The 20911-nt window shown below is 28.4% G+C and overlaps 2 protein-coding genes across 4 annotated transcripts; both read right to left on the reverse strand.

Annotated features, from left to right (window-relative positions):
- Positions 1–1096: 1096 nt before the first annotated feature.
- LOC129972182 (zinc finger protein 501-like) lies at positions 1097–4162 on the reverse strand. Its single transcript, XM_056086212.1, has 2 exons — positions 2106–4162; positions 1097–1471 (listed from the first exon to the last, which is right to left on the reverse strand). Exon 1 carries the CDS (start codon positions 4100–4102, stop codon positions 2837–2839), a length of 1266 nt encoding a protein of 421 aa, XP_055942187.1. The 5' UTR covers positions 4103–4162; the 3' UTR covers positions 1097–1471; positions 2106–2836.
- Positions 4163–8550: 4388 nt separating this feature from the next.
- Positions 8551–18429, reverse strand: LOC129972837 (zinc finger protein OZF-like). Of its 3 annotated transcripts, XM_056087130.1 has the most exons (4): positions 18290–18429; positions 17064–17177; positions 16770–16974; positions 8551–10867 (listed from the first exon to the last, which is right to left on the reverse strand). In XM_056087130.1, exon 4 carries the CDS (start codon positions 10312–10314, stop codon positions 9166–9168), a length of 1149 nt encoding a protein of 382 aa, XP_055943105.1. In that variant the 5' UTR covers positions 10315–10867; positions 16770–16974; positions 17064–17177; positions 18290–18429; the 3' UTR covers positions 8551–9165. The 3 variants fall into 3 exon arrangements, with proteins under 3 accessions (XP_055943105.1, XP_055943104.1, XP_055943103.1); XM_056087129.1 differs by lacking the exon at positions 17064–17177; XM_056087128.1 differs by lacking the exons at positions 16770–16974; positions 17064–17177.
- Positions 18430–20911: the final 2482 nt, after the last annotated feature.

Here is a 20911-nt window from a genome sequence, read left to right on the forward strand (position 1 = left end):
ATGAATCTGACTATGTTTAACACATTCAACTTTATGATTAAAACACTTTCTGCAAATTTCATATTCATGTGGTTTCTCTCCTGTATGGATCACTTAATACTGTTTGAGTACAGAAATTTCTGAAAACTTCTTTTCACATAGGCCACATTTATAAAGTTTCACATTTCTAAAATTAGTGTTTTTACGTTTTCATAATCCAAGAATCTTTTCTCTAAATTCAAAGCATTTCTGTATCCGGACAAGAGAAACTATTCCTATCTCATGAATCTCAGTATGTTTTATAAATGTATATGGATAAAGAATTACTTTCAAATCTTGCATTCATATGATTTCTCTCCTTCATGGATAATTTGATATCATTTAAGGCATGAATTTTCAAAAAACTCTTTAATTTGAATATCACATTTTTAAACTTTGGCATTTCCACACTGAGTCCACTGAGTGAAAAAAATTAAGTAACTATTTGCTAAAGTGAGTGCACAAGAAAAGCTTCACACCAAACAGATCAACTGATCATAACATTCACAGAGAAGAAATGAGCAGGTAGCGAGCATCAGTGAGCTATCGCTTGCTTTGTTTACTACTGGGCATTTGTTACGGCACTCCACCCCAACACCGTGCACGAAGCACATCGTTGGCTTTACTACTGGGCAATAAGGTATTTTGTTTACTCTTAGTAACCATCCACAATATTGGGAGCATCCCCCCAATTAGAATAAAAAGAATTTGTGTGTCAGAATGATAGTTGCATTCAAACATTAATTCTGATCACAAAGGAATGCTTTTCTTTGGATGCCTTAATAATAAATTTGTGCATAGTTACATCATGTAGACTTCATAAAAAGAATCTCACATTGTAAAGTCAATGAATGTCAATTGTATTTGGCACATATGGATGAATTTGAAATACTTTCATAAAATAGAAATGTTTTAGATAAAATAAATATTGGAAGTAATCTAATCCCTATATTTAAACTACACAAAACAATACAAAATCAACAGTGAAATTCTAGAAATAAATACTATTCTTTAATTGCATAGCAATTTTCTCTAATAATCTAGATATTTCACTCTTAAATAATGCATGCTACATTTACAAAATAAATAATAATAATATTTATATTAACAATAGTACAATTTTAAGGATATGTAAAATGTTCACTGAATCCTTGAATAAGTATTATATAAAATTATGTTTAATAAAATATTAATAGTTTAATCTAGTAAGATATATACTTTGCTTTGAAGATACAAAGAACTTTAACAATATTCAATTTTAATAAGATGATAAAGACGAATGTTTAGTCAGCATTATTCTTCAGCTTCTCCAAACTTCAGCATCATACAAACAAGAGAATATTTAACCATAATAGGATTAAGAGTCATCATGATGGATATTCAGTAAAAAAAGGCCTTAAATTCTCAGCCATCTGATCATTAATTGGTGATTCTGCAGCCATGTCAGTGCAACCTACAACATACAAATTAATCAAAAAATAATAATCAGATGATAATTATTTATATTAATCTCCTTCAAGGACAAGATTAAAAAAAGTATTTGAAATTAAATCAGGACATTTTTGAAATAAGCATTCAAACCCTGTTACAACCAAAATGGTAAATTTTAATACACCATTTTGAAGGAATTAGAACTAGTTTTAGTAATTAAGCTAAAGCTTTGAGAATGTGTTTAATATCATTCAACTATTTAGTAAATATTCTATTATATATAACTTTAAAAAGAATATTTTTTAGTAATAAGAGTTCAAATCTACAGAGTAAATTAAATAATGCTCTCATAGCAAATTTATTCAATGCAAAACACAAGTTATCAGCTATTTGAAACTAGTTTAATGCAAAACTAAATTTCACATTTAAATGGATTTTCTTCTGCACAGAAAAATTCATTAAAATCACTTGGTCACATACACACTATGATATTTACAAAATAAGTCTTTTCATATCACAACAATAGTAAAGTACTTTTGAACACACATTTCCACATTCAGGGTATTTACATAGCTAGAAGTGAAAAATATCCCAGCCTCTTGGATCTTAGTATATCTTATAAGTACACTTCTATAATTAAAATGCTTTCTACAAACCTTGCATTCATATGGTTTTTCTCCAGTATGGATCACTTAATGCTGTTTGAGGGTAGAATTTTCAGAAAACTTTCTTCCACATAGATCACATTTATAACATTTTGCATCTTCAAAATAATTCCTTTTATTTTTCCATAGTCCAGAATAAGTTCCGATTTTTATTTATTTATTTATTACATTCAGAACATTTTTGTTAAAGGACAGGAAATGATATTCCAATTTCGTGAACTTTAGTATGTCTTACAAGTGCAACTTTATGATTAATGCACTTTCTATATATTTCACATACATATGGTTTTTCTCCTGTATGGCCATATAATGCTGTTTTGAGTTGCGAATTTTTACAACACATTTTATTATATCAATCACACTTATAAATCTATGCAATTCCAAAATGAGTTCTTTTATGCCCCCAAAGAGTAGAAGTACTTCTGAATTCTATTCCAAATTCTGAACATTTTGGTAATGGAATGGGAGAAGATAAACTAGAATGGTGCAGTTTAACATGTTTTACAAGTAATTCCCAATGATAAAAAGCACTTTCTGCAAATCTAACATTCATATGATTTTTCACTCATATGGATCACATAATATTTTTTGAGAGATGAATTTTTAGAAGATTTCTTGTCACACTGAACACATTTATGGATTTTGATTCCTCCAAAATTAGTTATATTATGCTTTAACAATACACTACAATTTTTAAACACCTTTTCACACTCAGAATATTTCTATAACTGAACTGTATTATCAATCCTAGTCTCATGAACTTTGTAATGTCTAAGAAGAGAACGTTTATGATTAAACCCCATTCTACACTTTTCGCATTCGTATGGTTTTTCTCTTGTGTGTACCCTATAATGCTGTTTAAGGGCAGAATTTTCAGAAAACTTTTTATCACATAGGTCACATACATGAAGTTTGACATTTTCAGAATGAATACTTTCATGTTTCTTCAGTCCAGAAATGCTTTTAAACTCTTTTTCACATTCAAAACATTTGTGTAACAGCACAGGAGAAAATATCCCTGTCTCATGAATCCTAATATGTCTTACAAGTGCTCCTTTATGCATAAAGCACTTTCTGCAAATCTCACATTCATATGGCTTTTCTCCTGTATGGATCAAATAATGACGTTTCCGGGCAGAACTTTCAGAAAATTTCTTTCCGCATAGATCACATTCATACCGTTTTGCATTTTGAAAATGAGTTTGTTTATGTTTCCATAGCCCAGACTGAGTTCTGAACTCTTTCCCACATTCGGTACATTTCTCTGACAGGACAGGAGATGATATTCCAGTCACATGAATTTTAGTATGTTTTAAAAGTGAACTTTTTTGATTAAAGCACTTTTTACAAATCTCACATTCATATGGCTTTTCTCCTGTATGGATCATATAATGCTGTTTGAGGGCAGAACTTTCAGAAAACTTCTTTCCACATAAATCACATTTATAAAGTTTTGCATCTTTAAAATGAGTCCTTTTATGTTTCCATAACCCAGAATGAGTTCTGAACTCTTTTCCACAATCAGTGCATTTCTGTAACAGGACAGGAGATGATATTCCAGTCTCATGAATTTTAGTATGTTTTAAAAGTGAACCTTTATGATTAAAGCACTTTTCGCAAATCTCACATTCATATGGTTTTTCTCCTGTATGTATCATATAATGTTGTTTAAGACTAGAATTTTCTGAAAATTTCTTATCACATTGGTCACATTCATAAAATTTGGCGTTTCCAAAATGAATCCTCTTCTTATGTTTCAACAATCCAGAGGCGCTTTTGAACTCTTTACCACATTCAGAACATTTCCGTAATGAAACAAGTAAAGCTACTCCAGTCTCATGCATCTTATGGTTTATAAATGGGCACATATTATAAAAACATTTTCTATATCCGCGTTTATATGTTTGTTTGTTTTCATCATTTTTAGAAAACCTAAAATGTTTCTTATTCGATGTAAGAAAAGTAAATTTTTTTATATTCCTATTCATTCATATTCTTACAATATTTCATATTTAATACTTCTGAGCAGTTTTTATCTGCTTTTTGATTAGTTGTATTTGAAACACCACAAATCACATTTTGAAGTTGAAGTAAATTCTTGGATAATACTTTTTCAAAAATATGGTTTCGCCAGTAATGACTTCAAATTTGTTATTAATTTAATTAATCACAATGATGAATACTATTAGCGATTGATTACTACAATATTTTTTATAGTATATATTTTTCTTTATTTTTAATCCTCTATTCCAAATAACAATTATTTAATTCTCTATTTTAATTTTAATTAATCTTGTAAACTGCTCATTTAGGCTTTTTGGGGGGGAAAAGTAAAATTAAAAAATGACATTTTTTATAATACATTCTTTAAAGCTTGTGCAACTGATATAAATTTAAAATTAAATTAAATTTAAATAAAAATAAAATTTACTTTCGTTTGCTGTATCAATAAACATAAATAGAAATCGAAAGGGACGTGAGACTTGAAACGGTAAAAGCACGGAACACGATCATTTGAAACTCGTATATAGATGCTTTATAGATAATTTTTAGAAAAATTGACCTAATGACTTTTTTTAAAGAAATTAACCAATTACTTAAGCTTCGAAAGTTATTCATTTCAAATCAGGTTAAAAAGAGCACTAAGCCAAGATATTTTCTCATCAGCTGAACTTTAATGATTGTCGTTCATTCCGAACCGCGTCAGCGGCTTCGATACCACAAAAAGAACGATAAATTCCGGAATAAAGCGGTTTTAAAATCGACTAGTCAAAGGGGCCAACCATAGACTTCGGGAAATAAAAGTCCAGTCAGGAATCTTTAGACGGCTATGGTCCAACTAGTCGGACCTAGATCGATTTGTCGTGTTACCGTAAGGAAAAAGAAATGAATCACCCGCTTCGCCACTGTAGAGGCAGCAGAGGTCCAGTTTTCATTAGCGCCATGAGTTTGGGATGCTTTTTTATAAATCTTAAAATATTTTTTTTAGCTTATTCTCAGATGTTATTTAATATAACAGTAATCCTGAAATCTTTTTATTACATTTTGATGATTGAATTTCAATTAAAATCTCTCACCTTTTCAATCTGCACAGCCTGATAATTTCTGCCCTAATTTCATTTTTTTTTTTTTTTTAAAATCTTCAAAAAAAATTACTTTTTTTATCAGATTGCTTATCTTTATACGTTTTAACGATTTTCTCCAATTAAATATTTATTAAAAGGGGGGGGGAGATTGCAAGATTTTCCCATTTTAGTAACAAATCTCAGAGAACCAGAAATTTTAAGTCATATTCACCGTCCTAATCACTATTACTATGACTTGCATGATGGGAGTTGGAAAATCTTGTTTTTGCTTTTCACTTTGTTGATCCAATTCGGACGTACGAAAATTCTGCGGCCATTTTTCTCATCCCACATTGTAGATAACCGGGAATGGTGACTCTTCTCTTAAAGTTCAACACACCAAAATAGCAAGTAACATATTTGCTAATATTCAATGCATCAAGCTTAAGGAAATTGGAGAATGAAGAGTTGATATTTCTTATGTAAGTAAAATATTCTTTTTAGTCCATTGTTATTTTTTCACATGGTAAAGCTCAATTTTCAGCGTCCACGAATTCATTATAATCTTTGGTTCATTACAGATAATTTTGTTTTCATATGTTTAATTTATTTCCATTTATTTTTATGAAAATTGTAGGTTAACTATCTTTTATTTTCACCACTATTCTCTTCCCCCTCTTTTATGTAAGTGAAGAAATATTTTTTATTCATTTTCAGACGGTAAAATACTTAATTTGAAAATTGCAGAGTCGGAAACTAAATATTAATAAATAATGAAAGATTCCATAGAACGTTACTTGGCATGTTTTTTTTTTTTTTCTTAGAGGTTTGAACCTAGAATATATATATATATAGAGAGAGAGAGGGAGAGAGACAGATAGTAATAATGGAGAATGGGTAGCGGATAGTAAGTTTGGAGAATGGACTGCCGGTATTTCTTATGGAAAAATGCTGTGATACTGATATTTTTCACAATATGATAACAGATTTGAAAAATTTCGAAAAAATATGAATAATCTTGCTAGCTTTTCTTTTTATCAAATATCTAAAAAGCAAATTGGAATGCAAATTTGCTGCATAGATGAAAAAATATGTGCACGTTAAAACATGAGAAATTTGATTAACTTGAAAGTAAAATTATAAACTTTTCATATGATTTATGTTATATTTACTTAAAAACAATGATACCTTTTTTCACACGATGGTACATATTCAATATTTTCTTGAAATATTTATAATTATTACTCATTAGTAAAATCTACGCACCTTAGTTGAGGAAAATGTTTGCTAGTGTCTATAGTCTTAAAGATTTTACTCATCATGTCAACCACACTTTACAAAAACACACTCATTAAAAAAACCCTGCTAAAACTGTCTCTGCTATTAACCGAATATGGGTGATTCTTTCAGAAATTAACTAGCCAGGACAGTAATTTAAACTTTTTCAGTTTCATAATAGCACTAGTCCCATATTGTATAATTTATAATCTGTCTATTCAAATCTTACGATCTATTCAGAAGTTATACATAAAGAAAAATTTATAATCTATTCACTCACCTGCTTATGCCCTTTTATTTGAAGATGGATTTTTTAAATTAATGGTTTTTTTTATAAAATTAATCATCGTATTTTACAATACATGCCTAAAATACTTGTCATTAAAAATCTTCCCATTGATGTGGCTGAGAAGTTTGGAAAGTGGATGTCGGTTCATATTTTATTTTCACTCTCTGACTATTAAAATAAAGAGGTCAGTTTCAACATAGCTGAAGTTTAAATCGAGATAAAAAATAAAATTAGCCAGACATTAGTCAATTAGATATTTTATAATTGTTGAGTTTTGTAAATTCCCACCTCATGAGGTGTAATTTGTATTTAAACGTAAAATAATTTATTGAAAACTTTGAAATTATTGGAATTTTTTTAAACAATTGTTCATTTTTGCGTATTTATCAAATTATATGTGTCAGGATATACAATGAGAAGCGGTGTTTAATATTTGCATTACAGTTTTATTACGAGAACATCTTTTCGTGAAATAATGTATCATCTGAAAAATAAATGATTCAATCAAAGGATTTCGGTTAAAAATGTTTGAAGTAAAACTCGAATTTAAATCCGAGATTAAACCTTTGTTTTATAAGGGTTCGAATAATACTCTTTGTCTTAAAAGATTAAATCGGAAATACAGTAAAAAAAAAACTACCAAAAGAGCGCACTTATAGAAAAAGTTGCAAGCGCTGAAGCTCCTGTGTTACTTGTTGTAAATCAAACCACATGACAGTGTGTAACTGTGGGTGAATTATTCAGTAAGCTTAAATCCTAATTTAATCATTCTACAATATCTCTTTTCAAGATTTGAAAGCAATATTTACGTATGGAGAAAAAGTCAGAAATTTCTTAAAATATATAAGTAAAGGATTAAATAGATGTGAGAGATTTATATATAAATTGAGGCGTTTGGTATCTATAATTTGGCAGCATTATAGAAGAGGTATTAATTACAGTGAATGGTAGGAAATAAAGCGTTTATGAACGAAGATAGAATAATCGGAAGTGATAAATATTCCATTTTAATGCCATAGATTTGTTTTAAATGCATAGACTAAGTTTTCTGGATCATAAAATCGACACCTATAAACTATATAAGATTGTTAAGAAAATTTGAGTAGTGATAAGCGATCCTACTCCAAGGGAAGTAGGAAGCAAAAAATTTTCAAAGTACTAAAAAATATCTATGGTAAATTTTATATAAAAAAAAAATAACCATCATAAATATTCTTAATGATTTGGCAGAAAAGATGAAAAATGAAAATTATGATAAATATAAAGAAATAATTAAATTTTTTATGTCTGAATATCAAATATATTTTTGATCATATTAACTATGAAAAATTCATTATCTAATACAAACAAATCTTTATGTCTGATGATCAAATATGTTTTTGAATAAATTGAACCATGAAACATGCATTATTTAATCAAAATGAATTAATTACAGTCTGAATATGAAATATATTTGTTTTGAAAAATTTGTGAGTATTTTGATCAAATTGATAATAAGAATTGTGGAATGCAAAATATTTAAATCAGACTGAATTATGTAGCATTTTCCAGGAATATTTTAATAAAAATGTATTCTTTTGTGTGTGTTAGCAGAAATTATACTATAGGGTAAATATACTCTAGGAAAAACTATTGTTTATATTTATTGTCATATTAAGTAAATGAATTTTTTAGTCTTCAGATAGAATTAATCAAGATAATTTTTTATTTGCATTTTTTATTGCATAAAAATTTTCTAAACAGTGAAGGAAGCTGTATTGAATTGATAGCAATTTCCTTATCAAGATAAGAAATCAAAGCTGAATAATTTATAAATCATTTTATTTAAAATGTTATCATACATACTGTACAAACGATTTATAAATATTTTTTTTAAAGAAAAAGACCTTAAGTCGCATTTGTCACAAGCTTGCTATAACACCTTCCACTAAATTTCACAGGTTATGGCTCTTTCAATCTCCTTGGCTTTTATTAGCATTTAAAAACCAGAAGTTTGTTAGAAGAAGAATATCAATTTTTAAAAAATAATAAATACCAGAAGCTTTTAGTTCCTTCTTCTGTATGCATCTGTAAATAAGTTTTAAAAGCAACTGATGAGAAAACAATTAATTACAAATGTTGCTTAGATACAATTTCTCATTGTATACTTACAAAAATGTGTTTATGAAGTCTAATTCAGAGAAAATACTTTATTTCAAATGTTTCATTCCAATAGGTCTTTCTTTTGTATGCATTTGCAAATGTAATTAAATAAAGCAAACCAAAAAAAAGTTTTATATATATATATATATAGCAACAATAATTCATCTTTTGTATGCACCCGTTAATGATTCTGCCATACTCAGAGACTTTAACCAACTTTATAATGCTTATCACAGATAAACGATTTCTGTTTCTTTTGTGTCCGTAAATATATTTTTTAAATTTGAGGCAGAGAAATAGTTTCATTACAAATGTTGTTTACATGCGGTTTCTCTTTTGTATGAGTCAGTAAATGCCTTTTTAAACTCCGATTCTGAGAAAAAGCTTTATTACAAATATTACATACAAACGGTTTATCTTTTGTATGCGTCCGTAAATGCGTTTTTAAATTCTGGTGCTGTGAAAATGTTTTATTACAAATGACACACGCGTAAGGCTTCTCATTCGTATGCGTTCGTAAATGTGTTTTTAAAGATCGATCCAAAGAAAATGCTTTATTACAAATGTTGCATTCGAATGGTTTTTCTTTCGTATGCGTCCGTAAGTGTGCCATTAAAGAAGCCTGCACAGCAAATGCTTTATTGCAAAGTTCGCAAGTAAACGGTTTTTCTTGCGTATGCGTTCGTAAATGTATTTTCAAATTATACTGCTGAGAAAATGCTCTATTGCAAATATCACAGGCAAACGGTCTTTCTTTCGTATGCGTACGTAAATGTTTCTGTAATAACGCATTTAAAGAAAACATTTTATTACAAATGTCACATACAAACGGTTTTTCTTTCGGATGTGTTTGTAAATTTATCCTTAATTTGTGCTGTTCAATACTTGTCTCACAGAATACGTCACATAGATACGGTTTCTCTTTTGAATGAGTTATTAAATGTGCTTTTAAACCACGATTATAAGAAAATGCTTGATTGCAAATATTGCAAACAAAAGGTTTCTCTTTCGAATGACTTCGCAAATGAGATTTTAAATTTGATAGTTGGGAAAATGTTCTATTACAAACGTCACACGCGTAAGGTTTCTCATTCGTATGTGTCCATAAGTGTTTTTTTAAACTTTGATTCTCAGAAAATGATTTATTGCAAATATCGCATGTAAACGGTTTTTCTTTTGTATGCGTCCGTAAATGCGCCGTTAAATGTAGCTGCCGATAAAATAATTTATTACAAATATGGCATACAAACGGATTTTCTTTCGTATGCATGCGTGAATGTGCCTTCAAATTGTACTGCTGCGTAAAAGACTTACTGCATATACTACATGCATATGGTCTGTTCTTCGTATCATTCCCTAAATGTGGCTTTGAATTTTGATGTGGAAACGCTTGGCTATAAAAATCACTGGTGCAAAGCTTCTCCATTCTGTAAACAATAAAAGAATTGACTTTTCAAAACCATAGCATCCTGAAAAGCTCTAGTTCATATGTTACAAGCACATAGTTTTCATTTAGTTTCAACATGCAAAAGAAATTTTAAAGTTTTGTAAAACCAATTTTCTTGATGAATAGATGACAAACTTGAGTTGCTTCTTCGTATGAATCAAAAGTTTTACTACTACATTTGCTTGTTGGAAACACGAACAGCCAAAAGAATAAAATTTCGGTTTTACGTGTGTAAACAAAAACATTTACAAATGCATAATAAAAATAAAAATATATAGTTTAAATAAAAAAAGTTTCAAAACACATCAATATTACAAATCGTTCTTTTCTATCTTGAGGCATTCGATTCCATCCAAGGTTTGCCTTCCTTTCCAACACCCCAGATCTGTGGATGTCCAAACGATTTCGCTATTTTATCGCTGTCACTGTCTGTAGGAAATATGTGATGCCACTGAAGACGTTTTCACTATCAAAGTACACTTCGAAACCGCGTCATTCATCTAGATTCTTCACTACAGAAACACCTGGAAACCTAAATAATATAAGGAAATTAATGTAATTTTGCACTCTAAATGTTAAAATCAAAATCAAATCAAAAACAGAGAATGTTCCAAAACTGAAATCCTCAACAAAACAACTTACAATTTTGTTTTTTAATCACTTTAAAGACGCTTCTCTTATCATTCAATTTTTCATTTTAACCAATAATTGCATGATTATTTGTTTTGAATTTTTTTAAAAAAAATCGTTTATTATAGGAAAATAATAATAGTTTACATTAAAAAAAAATCCATGTAATAATATGGTATATTTATTTTGAAAAAAGTTGTATGTGGATTTTTGTTAACATACAGTATTTCCTCAAAATCTAGCTTGAATCTAATATCATTGTCAAATACAACGTCAAACGTTGATAGCTTGCCTGATAACAGATGAAAAATAATACTTTAACAATGAGATAGATCACACCTTTATAGACATAGATTTCGACAATAGAAACTATCTCTTCACTGAAGTTTCTCACCCATCACATTCAAATGTAAAAAAACGATATAACTTACCCGCCAAAAGTAACGTCAACTTTTTTCTTTCACGCATGATTTATTTATTGTCTGTGGTTGTGAACGAGCATTCGGAAACGGACACACTCGGGCTTTTGAATAAAATTAAGTGGAAATGGATGTAGACAGATGGCAACAATATACATTTAAGGGTTAAAAAGACGTTTTTCAGTTTGATTTAATTATCGAAAAATATTGGTTCTAATACCATTCTTTACAATACTTTATTTTAAATACTTTTACTTAATTTGACTTATTCTACGCTTGCACAATATGTTGTAAAATGCGTTTCAAATTGTTTTGTTTTATATTTTACATTTACTTCTGATAATTAAAGTTTTGAAAGCTTGAGCACTAATGTTTCTCGGATGGCAATTCATTCATTTGATCTTTATTTACTTTAAACAGCTATAGCTCAATCCATTTTCGTTATAAAACAACGGGGCATTTCAATTGTATGCGTTATAGTATGAAGAATATTTTACCAAATATGACTAAACGAGGAACTATAAAAATAGTAATGTTATGATTTTCAGGACTTCATTTATTGATCCAAACAATATAAAGTACAATACTTTCCTTCATTCAAAACATTATTCTAATTGTAAGTGTATGTTTACTTCTAAGATTTCATAAATAAACTATTGGACCATAATTAGAATGGAGACCCTACAACTCTCAAATAATCAACAGATTAAAGATTTTAAAATGATCGTTCATCGAATAGTAAGAATATTTAAAGAAAACAAAAAGCCAACGCCCTTCTTCGAAAATTTTGATCCAAATCTATTTTACACAGAGTAATGGATTCTCCTACAATAAGGAAATATGTTCTGCATTATAGGAAGTCTTGCGCGTGTGGGACACAAATTTTCTGATCAATTTATGCAAATTCAAACATATCACTCATTTATTAATGTGTATACTATTACTAGTAAAATGTGTATACTATTAGTATTACTAGTAAATTGTCACGTCTTTTTTTCTCAGCTTCACAATTCAAATATAAACAACAGACAAGAATATAACTTGCTTTTAGACATAATAGTAATAATTAAGAAAATATTTTTAAAAAATATCTTGCGATTAATACGAAACACTTTATCATGCTATAAGAAAGCCAATTAGAATTCCTTCATGGAATTATACGAATTCATGCTATATGGGAATGCTTCATAAGAGTGTTCATTGTATATATTTATATATGGCAAAGAAGATCATACAATCAGAACTAGAAATAAATGCGAATATCCTTCATTACTTTGTTTAAGAAGAGGATGGATAGGGAGGGAAAAAAAAACTATTCTAAAGGGTGCCCCAATATTAACACAAGATTTGAATTTGCCATCATTCGTGCATTAAAATGTTGGCAATCCTTTTTTTTTTTTTTTTTTTAACCATTTGACAGCTGATGGTTTAGGGTAAGTAAAAATGGAGTGTTACACGATAGAACAACGTGTTTTCACTGTTGAATAATATTTCAAAAATAATGAAAATTTGGCGACTACGGTGCGAAAATTTGAGAAATGGTCCCCTAGATGATATGTTATAACAACATTGGATTTCTTTTTATGGGGTTATTCGAAATCAAAGGTCTATACCAACAAGCACACGTGCATTGAAGGAAGAAATTCAACGCTGCATCAACGAAATTCAGCCACATTTATACAAAATGGTCATGGAAAATTTCGACAATAGAGTGCGTATGTGTCAGCAAAGCCGTGGAGGCCTTTTCGCTATGTGTTATTCCATATATAACCCTATCCTGTGTACTTTACGATGCAATAAAAATATAAACAATTTAAAGAAAAAAAAAACTGTTTAATTTAAAGTAGATATCTCAACAAAATTAAAGTAGATATCTCAACATTTTTTTTAAAGAAATTAGATACAAGTATTGATTTTAATTCGTTTTTTTTTTTTTCAAGAAATTTTCCTTCCTAAGCATCCTCTTATTATATGGATCTGTCCCGAACCGCAGGGGGGAAAAAATTGAGCTAAAATATATCAACATTTAAAAATAGAGTATGAAGATAAGTGATTTTGCAAAGGTAAAAAAAGTTTTATTATTTGTTGTTGTGTTGTGACTAATGGCACTTTACAAGCCCGCTAACAATTATCTGTCAGCGATTTAAGCCGAGTGAGCGTCTCTTGTTTTTCAGTAGCGCCAACTAGGGTCAAGAGTACGACTTAGCTACTTCATGCGTCACATTCGCTTGCACAACCCCTTTTCACAGGGAGGCACATTAATATAGTTTAAAACGTAATTTTTAGGGTTTTGTAAATTAATTGTTTCTATAGAAATTTCGAAATGTTTCTTTTGTATTTGAGATTATGTATGAGATTATGAAATAATTATGTCACAAAAGAGATTTTTTCAGCGCTTCTTCGGATTCATGCGAGGCTTATTATTTCCATTTAATCTGATATTAAGTGCTGGCTTACATTTTATTGGATTTCAATTACAATATTATTACTAAATTTTTCAGTGATAAAATATCAACTCTTTCGTCATCGTCAAAAATCAAATTTCACAAATATATTTAAGAGCATAAGAACGTGCACCCAAAAGAATATATTTTTTTTTTGAAATTTTAATTTTAAAAAAAAATTAATATTTTGGGTCTCTACCCAATAACTTTTGGAAATATTATTCCATGAGAATATTTTTTACATCATTTTAAAATTCAAAATTTTTTTAATGATATAAATTAAATTTTTGTGCAGATTTTACTTACATAAAAATTATAATATTCATACATAAATTTCCTTTTTTTTTTTTGCATAATTTTCAACAATAATTAACAATGTTCGAATGAAACAAAATTTTCATTCTTTCATCAAATATTTAATCATATGATTTCGTTGCATTGTTGAAAATGAAGAAAAAAACGTTTTGTTTAATATCTGTGTAGTTTATATGAGCAATAAAAAAAGTGACGTTATACCACAGAAGTTAGAAGATAAAATGAATTAGACAATTACATTTTAATTACAATATGATATCCTAGGACTTCCCTCCATTAGAATGACTTACGCACACATTGAACAAATCAGGTATAACACCAATAAATAATAGCACAATTTTACTTAACATTTCTTAGTTGAAAAAATAATTAAATTAATGAGATTTAAATTGCTTTAAATAGAATTAAAATTTCTGCTTAACCAGTTGAGTGTCAAAGGTAACTAGAAAATATAAAATGGAACAAATGGCATATAATAAAAACCTATAAAATAAACATGGAATTAAAAAAAATTTTAAAAAAAAACACCAATTAACCAATATACTACAAAAAAAAAAGGAAGACTAAATTTACTTTTTTAACTATTGTTCGTTTTTATTTTTTACATACATTTATAAGGACTACTACAAACACACATTTAGCAAATTTTCATATCAGCTTTGTGACATTGTTTAAATTATCAGCTAAATGAAATTGCAAGCAATAACCATTTCATTAACTTCATATTGATTCTAAATTATATATGTATTTGATATGAAACTATTTAAAATTTCATGAAATAATCTTAAAATTTTAATAAATTTACAAAGAGACACTAGGTTTATGGAAATTAAAAGTGAAGGGGAAAGTAAAAAGCAAATACAAGAGTTCAGGATTTAGAGGAGTAAAAACATGTCTGTATTTTTTTTTTTAAATTATAATAAATCTATACATACTAAAAAATGTGCCTATCTTGACACAGATTAACTAATAAAAGTTGTAGCAATAAATCTCATGTACACTGGCAGAAAACTTAAGAAATATATAGTACATTAGAATACTTTTTCCCCTGCATTAGGATTTTCTCTATTTATAATATTCAAGAACACTCAACTCAAAAATAATTATTAAAATCTGTTTGAAACAAATAATGACCCACTACCAGAAAGAAATCAAACATGACACAGGCTTAGAACATTAAAGAATGAACTTTATAAAATAATAAATTTTGCCAAACATAGAAAAGTAAAATATTCTTAAATGAACAGTGAAATGAATCAATTTATACAAAAACATGAACAAGATATCAAAAATATTTTAAAATTTTTACATAAAAGAAAAAGAATCAATATCAAGAATGACAAAATTCAAAGAAGAAAACATAGAATTGTGTTTCTATGGAAATCCAGTGCCAAATACAAAATCAAAATTAAGCTAAAAGAAAATATTAGCAAACTCCAGCATATAAACTTTTGCTACAATCCAGCATCAAAAAATGTAGATAAAATACGAAGTTTCCAATTCCATGACTGTATAATGTTCATGAAGACTGAAATTAAAACTAATCATTAAAACTAGATTAAAATAAATGACAATCTACAAGCAGAAAAAATAATAGATTTGAAAATAAAATATAAAATATTTTCAAGAAAGAACTTAAGTGATATCCAAATGTGCTAAGTTTGCTCATATTCATTATTTCCATGAAGAAAAAAAAAAAAAAAAAGACAGCAGAAGTTTGCTAGACATCTAAAGAATATTATTGTATTTTGTAGACAACTATTATACATGAAGATATTTTTTTAAAAACACCTCTTTAGTCTGCAGTTTCAAAATACAAAACACTATCTATATAAATCAATTGTGTTGATTTCTTATTTATATATAAAACCCATTAACTTTATTAAATCTGATTTCTTATTGTTTAAATATGCCATTCTATTTCTGACAAATAATTTTGAATTTGTTAAAAGCAAAATAAGACAAAAAGGTTTTATCCGAATGAAAAATGTCACTAGCAGGACTAGGACTGTCACTAGGAACTACAAGATACAAAAATAAATTTAAAAAATACTTAAATGTGAATAATTAAATAAAATGCTTTTAAAAAATGAACTGCATGTTTATACTTTAATGAAAAAAATACTTGCTTGATGAATTTTTCTTCTACTCTAAAAAAGTTATTTATAAACAGAGATAGTATTTTGTGTATATTTTATAACATGTCAAAAAAATATAAACCTACTTCTATTTTTTAATATAAATGATAATTGACTAAAATTAAAAAATAATTCAAACAACAATAAAATCAATATTCTACAGATATATAAATTACAGTCAATTTGATTAATCAGCTAATAATCAGTCAATATAATAAATTTATCAATCACTCTGATTGGTTATTACAGTAGATGACAATTATAGTGACTGCTTTAGATTCAAGCCAAAATCATCACTACATCTGAATGATCAGTACTGCCAAATGTCTTAAAAATAATATCATTCAGTAGGAATACAAAAATGCCAAATAAACCTCATAACATTATTCAAATTAATCATTTATAATAATTTTTAAAAAAATCAACACAATGTACAGAATTTTAAAAAATTTATTTCTTTAAGAAAGATTATTGAGAGTAACACACACTTTTTTTTTAAGTTATCAAATATTCATCAGATAAACTTTCATATGAATAGTGTCCACCAAAAGATACAGTATGCAAGTGAATTGATCTCAAGCCAATCAGTCTTCCTATGAAGCAATGCTCTATGCACACATCTGTCATTGAGAAATTCCTCCTTGAGTGCATATTCCATGTCCCCAATTTTCCCACATCACTTTCATTTACGTGCTAAAATATCAATATTCAGAACTATAGATACAGTATCATTGTTATGTTTAGGCAATTAATTAAGGAAACAAGTAAGAAATTTTTAATACACCTATAGCCTTCTGATGATTTGGTATGGAAAGTTCACATTCTTTCAGAATTTCAAAATTTTTCATGTGATCATCATTTAAAAGGTCATCATTTCTGGTCATAACTGCAACTCACTAAAAGGAAGGAGACAGCTCACTGCAGAGTGTAGGATGAAAAAATAGGTTCGATAGTAGTAATAAATTAAAAAACATTGATTAATTTTTTTTTATTTATTTTGACTGATTGTATTGCTAGCTTTATAACTTCTCACATGATCACTGTAAATACTTATTACTAGAACTAGCAAATTTTGCATGCCTATAGATGCCAAAGATCCATTCCATACATTTAAGCAGGATAACCAACTAATAAATCCACGATCACTATAAATTATCACTACTATATCAATAATAAACAATATATCACACCAACCCTAACATATATGTGTGAACCAGCAGAATGTAAACATAAATTTTGGATTGAACATCTAATCTCAAAAGTATTCCTAAACGATTAGAGCATGAATAAAAATAATAAAATAAAATAGAAATAATTCACTTATTTAATTAACCATCACAAAATTCATCATCATGCAACATTCAAATTAATAGCAAAATTTTAATTTCCTAGTCATAGTAAATTTTAAAATTATTTAATAGGAACTAAATCTTGGATCTTTTCATTTGTATCATTAGAAATGAATAGCAAAAAGTAGATTTAAAATTAATTTGAACAGTGTCTAATTTAATAATCAGAAATTATTCTTATTATTCATTAATAAATTATATAAATGATAGTAGGATACAAAGAACAAAGCTGTTTTCACATTAAAATTTTGGAATAATGAAATTAACTTAGTTTTCTTAGACATGCAAGAAAACGTAGTAAAGCCAACAATTTTATATTCTTCAAGTGGTGACATGCTAAATTTAGAATTCGATATAGCATGGATAAGATGTAACATTGGCTGTCATCCTCATGTTATATTGATGAACGCATCATGACTTTCGGATGGTGAATTATCTAATCTTTTATTTAAGATATTCACAGAAGAAATTAGCAATAGCAAATATTGAAAAAAAAAGCGAAATTAAATTTGTTTCTTTTTATTTGATTTCACTTTACAATGAAACCATACTTAAATTATTCATCGACAAAGCAATGTTAGCAATTCTATGATACGTAGAAGCAAAAAAAAAAGGACCTTTTTAAAATCTGATATACATAAGAATTAATCAAAGCTTACGTCTTAACATTTTGTTGATTTCTTTTAAAAGTGTACAAATAGACACTTTTACTAGACGTTCATTAACTAAACATTTCTAATTGGCATGTCCCCTTCCCGCCAATTTCTTGCACTATCAAACAAAACAAGACTTGAATGTAAGCAGAATCATTTTTTGATTGATTGATTGACACAGGTTTGAAAGATTTTTCAGTTACAGATAGAGATGTATAATCCACGATTTTTTGAATAACAAATAATTTTGCTATTGTTATTTTTAAATATTTGTTCCAAATATTTGTTATTTCAATCATATTATTAATTTAAAATTATTATTTAATATTAAATATAAAATTTATTAATTATAATTAATACTTAATTTATTAATTTACGTAACGTGTGATTGAATTAATTTATCTATTTCAGCTTACTTCTTAAATTTTTTTTTTCAAAACTATTTATTGAATTTTTGTATTGGAGTAAACCATTTTCTGAAAAATTTGAATTAAATATAAATGTCATTTCTTTAAATTGTTTACTTTAGTTCTATATTCTGCCAATAGATGGCGCCAGCAGTAAATGGAATATATGCAAAGTCAAATCACAAGTAATTAAGAACGATTTGTATGGAACAGTGCATCAACACATACGAATACCAGTAAGACCGGTTACTCTCATGAAGTGGAGCGACGACTTCACACTTTCCAGTGAAGTTACCGCTCCGATAAATTTCAGTGATATGCAATTCAGTGATACGATGATTCCAATAACCGGTCCGTTCACTTTTCAATCCGTTCACAGATTTCTCCTTTTCTGTTATGTTCGAGAGCTTCCATTCAACAGATCGTATCGATTGTTACTTTCCACTGAAGTCACCTGTCCGGCAAATTTCAGTGATATCGTATCGATTGTTACTGTAGTGGTAACATTATAAGCCAGATAACAACTTCCGGAGAAGAGAGTACTCTTTTGTCAAGTGGTTATGTTACTCGGCTATGAACCCTAAAGTTGCGAGTTCGAACCTCAACCCGCACATTGGTGACCCTGGTTCTGAATAAACGCATCCTTCATTCAGCTGTCGTGGCTCCATCTACCGGCAGCAACCACTCACACACGTTCGCCGTCACCCACCATAACACTTGGCGCGATAACAACGTTCGTCGCTCGCCATAACGCTTGGCGCGATAATCACGTTCGTCGCTCGCCATAACTGGCGCAATAAACTCTACCGACTCACTGGTGGGGGACTATTGTAGTGGTAACATTATAAGCCAGATAACAACTTCCGGAGAGGAGAGTACTCTTTTGTCTAGTGGTTATGTTACTCGGCTATGAACCCTAACGTTGCGAGTTCGAACCCCAACCCGCACATTACTTTCTATCGTGATCCAAAACCTGTAATTGAAATACCACCAGTGAGATCGTATCAAGGATTTGAATCACACCCCTCTTTGAAAACTATTGATCACTTGTATTTGTGACTTTTGGATAGTGGTTACGTAATAACCGCTCGTAAAATATTCGTCATCCCTAATCAGAAGTCAGACTCTTTAATTTCTTACAATTACCAATTTCAGCAGGTTACCACAAAGCAAATAAAATTGAATTCTGGCACTAATTCATGATAAATTTAAAAATGAAATGTTTTCTCTACTTACTATATAAAACCAGCAAGATACTCCAGTAGAGATGCATAATCCACGATTTTTTGAATAACAAATAATATTGCTATTGTTATTTTTAAATATGCGTTCCAAATATCTGTTATTTCAATCATATTATTAATTAAAAATTATTACTTAATATTAAATATAAAATTTATTAATTGTAATTAATACTTAATTTACTAATTTAAGTAACGTGTGATTGAATTAATTTATCTGTTTCAGCTTACTTCTTAAATTTTATTTTTTTTCTCAAAACTATTAATTTAATTTATTTATTAGAGTGAACCATTTTCTGGAAAAGGTGAGTTAAAAATATATGTCATTTCTTTAAAATGTTTACTTTAGTCCTATATTCTACCAATAGATGGCGCCAACAGTAAACAGAATACATGTAATCAAAGTCAATCATGTCACGAGCAATTAAAAATGATCTGTATGGAATGGGGTCAATTCACGGTCACGTGTCATGTACCTAACAAACCGCTTCTGTTCAATTTTCAATCGTTCTGCGCATGTCGTGATGTCTGTCGATAACGTTGATGAAACCATCGTTTTGTAAATATTACGCTGCCGATCAATTATTAAAAACTTCTGATTTTTTAAAAAAAGATATTATTTTGAATTATTTAATCCAAATTTTCGTAGTTATATAATTTTATTTTTTATATTAAAATTTTAATTAGTATTTTCAATGGAATTATTGTTTTTGCATAATTAATTACCATCGCTTTTTAATTCGTTTGGTGCCACTTTATTCTTTCCTTTCACATATCCCTTCCTTTTTTATCCAAAAGATACATTTTGAGAAATGAGTATGGCAGTGTTTTTGAAAAATTACATATGTTCTTTTTTACATATTATTTAAATATTATTGAATGTTGAATCTTATGAATATAGTTCTTTTAAAAAATAATTATTACTCTTAGATAAGTTAATATTTTAAAGCTTACTAATAAAATTATTACATTTTTTTCTT

The sequence above is a fragment of the Argiope bruennichi genome, chromosome 6 (genome assembly GCF_947563725.1).
Source record: "Argiope bruennichi chromosome 6, qqArgBrue1.1, whole genome shotgun sequence".
Lineage (NCBI taxonomy): Eukaryota > Metazoa > Arthropoda > Arachnida > Araneae > Araneidae > Argiope > Argiope bruennichi.